The sequence below is a fragment of the Vespa velutina genome, chromosome 20 (genome assembly GCF_912470025.1).
Source record: "Vespa velutina chromosome 20, iVesVel2.1, whole genome shotgun sequence".
Lineage (NCBI taxonomy): Eukaryota > Metazoa > Arthropoda > Insecta > Hymenoptera > Vespidae > Vespa > Vespa velutina.
In genome coordinates, this window is record NC_062207.1 from 2,429,341 (window position 1) to 2,434,927 (window position 5,587).

Consider the following 5,587-nt stretch of genomic DNA (forward strand, 5'->3'; position numbering starts at 1 on the left):
AAATGATGGAGGATTCTCATTTGGCTCTAAAATATAAACTCGATACCTCAATTTCTATCTCTTTTATTCGCGTTAAGGTGTAAGATTGAATTCGTTCGTTAATTGAGACAAAAGAAGAAGAAAATGAAAAAATGATTAATGACATAAAATTGATTTGGAAGAAAAAAAAAAAAAAAAAAGAAAAGAAAGAAAGAGGAAAAGTAAATTGATTTAAAAGAAACAACACAAATTAAATATAATATAAATAATAATAAAAATAAATAAAAATAATATATATATATATATGTATATATTATGAAATTAGATTATTTAATCATCATTTATAAAATAATTTAATATTTAACGTTAAACAATAAACAATCCATTCGCATTCGTTCTCATTCGTATACATTTAAATCTTATCCCAAAGGCCGAGATTCCATCGAGGAGGAGTATTATAGGGATGAGATAGTGAGGAGTTTAGAGGTAAGGATATATATAAGGGGGAAAAAGATGAAGGAGAGAATTTCGCGATGCGAGTTCGCCGTTTTCTTAGCGTCTCGAGAAGTTTGGCCACTTTCCTTCGACGCGAGCTGGAAAGATTGGCTATTTTGCGGGATATAAAGGAGCGAGAGAAAGCAACTACCACCCTTCGACGATCTTCTTCCTCCTACTCCTCCTCCTCCTCCTCTTTCTTCCTCCCTACTTCTCCCTTATCCTTAGATACCTACTAGCTAGCTAGGCATCGTTCTCGAGCCGAAACCGCGGCCGGTTATAAAGCATTCTTCCAGTTTATTAGACGGAGACTCGCGGGCTTCTCCTTTATATTAAGCATGTGCATTATTAATGCCCGGTTATAACCGTAAAATGCTGATGAAAAAAAGTTAGCAGGTCCGCCGCGGGCATTTTCCTTCTTTCGCGACGAAGGGGAAAAAAAAAAAAAAGAAAACAGAAAGAAAAAAGAAAAAAAAAAGAGAGAGAGGAGGAAATACTCCTTAGAGATTGCTCACAACCACTAACGTTTGACTGACTCCTTCGACCCCTCCCCCCTCCCACCGCCGTCCCATTCACCACTCTGTCCTCCTTTCACTTCTTCTATTTTTCCTACTCTTACCACTTTACTCTTTACCTCCCTCGAAGTCGATATATCTTTTGATACTCGATTCGCGTCTTTGAAATCTATTACGCGAATAAAAGAGCGCGCGCCCGCTGTGTGTGTGTGTGTGTGTATGTGTGTGTATATATATTGAAACTAAGTCCGAGAAGTAAAGAAAAGGGAACAAAAACGAAAAAAAAAAAAATAATAATAATAAACAATATTTCTATAATAAAGCCATTCACGAGATGTGATTAAGAAGGGGGGAGAGAGAGAGAGAGAGAGAGAAAGGATTTATAAATAAATTATTCTCTATTTGAGATTATAGCAAATATAGCTTACAGAAATTTACTTTAAACAGTTCGTAATTTTTTCTTTGATTTCTTTCTTTTTTTCTTCTTCTTCTTGTTCTTCTTCTTCTTATTCTTCTTCTTTATCTCTTCTTTTTCTTTCGTTTTCTTATCGAATCAACACAAACGATAAGAAGGAATATTTTTACATTTGATGAGAAGAGAACCCTCGTTCTACTTGCTACTTATTACCCCCATAGTATTTCCAATGTTCGTAACATTCGAAACCAACCCCCCACCCCCATCCATCCCATCTGATTTCTTCCGCACGATAGGTGGTGGTGGGCTTTAGGCATCGACTAACCGACCGACTCCGGTCATTGAATATTTCATCCGAAAGGATCTCCTCTTTCTTCCTATCTCTATATATCTCTATCCTTCGTTTCTCTTCTTTTCTTCCTTTTTTTTCTTTTTCTTTTTTTCTTTTTTTTTTTTCTTCTGAGTGATTGTCATTCGAAAGAGCGACGGGCATTCGGACTTTCGGGAACGACTGGGAAGAAGAAAAATCAATTATTCATCCGAATTGGCCGGGAAAAAGTCCTAATTATCCGGGGCAAATACAAGCTTAATACGCACAAGTGCGCCAAACCAACCCCCCCTCTCCTCTCCTCTCCTCGTCCATTCTCGACTTTTCGTTTTCTTTTCCTTCTCTCTCTCTCTCTCTCTCTCTCTCTCTCTCTCTCTGTACTTCACCAGGACCGATCTTCTCGCGGACGACCTTCCTTCTTACTACCGTGAATAACCATTTGTATTTCCAATTAGCTTTGCTAATAAGAAGACGGAGGCATTGCCGTAGTTAAAAAAAAATGTATAACCTCATCCAGCCACTGGGGAAATAAAGAAAAGCGCTGCTCGGTATGACAATACCGACTGGGTCGAGCGTAGCCTTATACCGAGTGAACTACAATTAAAAATCCTCGGTTCACCCTCGCTTTAACCCTGGCTCCTGGCTCGCTCTCCTCTTCCTTATGCCGTATTAACGACCAAATGAGAAAGAGAGACGAGAGAAAGGGGTGCTGGTTGATGGGAGCAGTACTACCACGGTGGTAGTGGGAGCAGTACACTGGGGGGGAGGGCGGAGGGAGAGAGGGAGGGGAGGGGGTGGTGCTTCCCTGGAACATCGTTCATAAACATCGACTCCGCTTTTTGTCCATTTTTATGTTTGACCCCTACTACCTCCTTCTCCTCCCCCCTCTAACCTCCTTATCCGTCAGACTTTCACCTTTTTTTTTCTCCTTTATCTCTCTCTCTCTCTCTCTCTCTCTCTCTCCTTCTCTGTCTTTATTAATGAATATACGGCCTTTCTATATTGCTCTGACGCTTCATTCATTCTTTTTTGTTTCCTTTTTATTTTATTTCTTTCATTCAACAATGTACATATACAATCATATATATACGTATAGCTTTGTATATAATTATTGAATGGTTATCGATAAAGTTATTAATCGATTCATTATTGTTTATTTGCGAGGTATTAAGAACGGATTAGTAGCTTTGAAAAAGGTCCATTCTTTCTTATTTGTTTTTCTTTTCTCTTCCCTTCACCTTTCTTTTCTCTTTCTTTCTTAACTTTCTTACTTTCTTTTTTTTCCCCTTTCTTTTTGTTTTCTTTCGAAATATTGAAAAGAGAAGTAATAATATCTCTACACGATTTACTATGATTATCTACGATATATATTTATATATATATATATATATATATATATATCGATATATACATGTACATATATATGTACATACGTATGTAGGACAAAACAAAAGCTTGTGTAAGTATATAAAAGTGTTTGAGTGTGTGTATGTGTGTGTATATGTGCGTGCGAGAGCGTTACAGAAAAAGTAAATACTCTCTTTGATCAATAACCTCGCATCAATAAGGACATTGAATTTGGGAAGCTTTCTGTTGTCATTCTAACTCGCGAAGGACGCGATAAGTCGTATGGAGAATGTCAGTTGATCTTCGTCGGTCGTCTCGATAGGATCATTAACGTGTGTCTTTATTAATCGAGTTAAACGCAATGCGTGTTACGATACAATGATTAAGATAAATCTTGAATAATTAATATTATAATAAATATTTTTTGATAGTTCTTTTTCGTACGCGCGCGCGCGCGTGTGTGTGTCCGTGTGTGCGTGTCCGTATGTGCGCGCGTGTGTATGTGTATGTATGTATGTATGTATATGTGTGTATATATGTAAGCGTGTATGTGGATGTATGCGTGGGTGTGTTTGTGTGTGCGTGTGTGTGAAGGCTCACGCAAGAACGATAAGTGCGAACGATAAGTGTGGAAGATTTTTCTTTTTCCTCTTTCCACTGCTCTTAAAAAAAAAAAAATAAGAAGAAATAAAAAAGTAAAAAAAAAAAAAAAAAAAAAAAAAAAGAAAAAACAGGAAAAACAAAAGAAAAGGAAGTACGAGAGTTTTACCTGATATTTATTTGTTGCGATTAGGTAAATATTTCCAAATTGAATAAATATATTCATTCAAATATTATATCCCGTGTATTTTTTCATTATATATGATCGTAATGTGTATTGTTAAAAATTATTAACGTACTATGTCACTTTTTCTTTTCTTTTTTTTTTCTTTTTTTTTTCTCCATTTATGTTACCATTCAGACATAAGATGAGGGTGAAGACCGTGCCGAGACATATGATCTTACAAAATGACTTAAGTGCCACGTCGAGCTCCGAAAATGCGAATTCCATGAATTCAATAGAAAATAATCGTGAGGAGAATGTAATTTCGAGCGATTCTCTGAGAATGAAAGACGTGTCAGAATTGAGAGAGGTATCATGTTTGACAGCTGGCAAATATATTACAGTAAATGTCGTTCACACTCGATTCACCTAAATGCCTTTGTATATGTAAGGTTACGCTGGCGTCCTTCCAATGACATACATAAATAAGAAACCAGTACGCGTTCCACGCACAGCTATATATATATATATATATATACATTTATACATATATATAAATATATATCTTACATATATACATTTTTTTTCTCCTCAAAATTTAATTTTAACAAACAATGATTTTGACATTTTCTATCGTGTCCTTTTCTTCAATAAATAAATATATATATATATATATATTTATCTGGACAATCATTTATTTTCATTCTTATAAATTAGTTGACATTGAATAAAATTATTTAATTATACTTAAATATGATTAAAAATTCATTTCAGTCGAACGAAACGTTCTTCGTTGACGCAGTAGCTGGACCTTCGACCTGTCAATGTTTCAAATGGTACACCATAGAAAAAACGAAGCAATTCCCAATCGTAGATGAGAAGAACGATTTGGAAGTAATAGATCTATCTATTCGCGATTGTAACCTTCAAACCGTTGGGAATGTTAAAGTTAATGAAAACGAGGAAATGGATGGTTTTGAAAATCCTGATGATCCATCCTCGTATTCATCGTCAATCGATCCGGATGATAAATTAAAGGATACCTTCCTTTATAAGATCATGACTGATCCAACATTTTTAGAGAATATTCAAAAGAACAAGCAACAACAACAACAGCAACAACAACAGCAACAGCAACAATTGATGCAGTTGCAGCAGCAGCAACAACAACAACAACAACAACAACAACAACATTATCGAGAGGAACAGCAACAAGTGCAACAGCAACAACAATATCCGCAGCAATTGAAAAAACCTATATGCCCTTTTTGCCATGACGAATTCTCAAATTATTTTGAACTAAGCGAACACATGGACGGTAAGATGGACGAGACAAATCAAATCATTTGTTGCGTTTGCAAAAAGAGTTTCGCACGTAAGAGGTATTTACGTTATCATCAGAAATGCCATTTGGAAAGGACCAAGTTCACGTGCGACATTTGTACGAAAAAATATACAAGGTTAGACAATCTAACACGACACAATACTTTCCACGTTAATCCCGATAAATTTCCGTGCACGTCATGCGAGAAAACGTTTGCACGAAAGGATCTTCTTAATAAGCATTTAAAGTGTCACGAGAACAGGCATCGTTATTATTGCGAGGATTGTGATAAATATTTTAAGGGTCAAGTGACCTTGGATAATCACAGAAAATTTCATCATGCCGAGATTGAGAAATTATAAAAGAAAAAGAAAAGAAAAAAAAAAAGATAAACAATGGAAACACACGTACACACGAACAA

The 5,587-nt window shown here is 35.8% G+C and overlaps 1 protein-coding gene across 3 annotated transcripts in view; it reads left to right on the top strand.

Moving 5' to 3' along the window:
• The first annotated feature begins 3,358 nt into the window (after window positions 1-3,358).
• LOC124956105 (zinc finger protein squeeze-like) overlaps window positions 3,359-5,587 on the top strand; it is a 2,237-nt gene continuing 8 nt past the window's right edge. The window contains exons 1-3 of one of the 3 annotated variants that reach the window (XM_047511504.1): window positions 3,359-3,872; window positions 4,041-4,245; window positions 4,617-5,587. The exon at window positions 4,617-5,587 is cut by the window's right edge and continues 8 nt beyond it. In XM_047511504.1, coding sequence (XP_047367460.1) covers window positions 4,048-4,245; window positions 4,617-5,528 — 1,110 coding nt within the window. In that variant the 5' untranslated portion in view covers window positions 3,359-3,872; window positions 4,041-4,047 and the 3' untranslated portion in view covers window positions 5,529-5,587. Of the gene's footprint in view, window positions 3,873-4,007; window positions 4,246-4,616 lie in introns of those variants that run through there. The other 2 variants (XM_047511503.1, XM_047511505.1) reach the window with 2 other exon arrangements.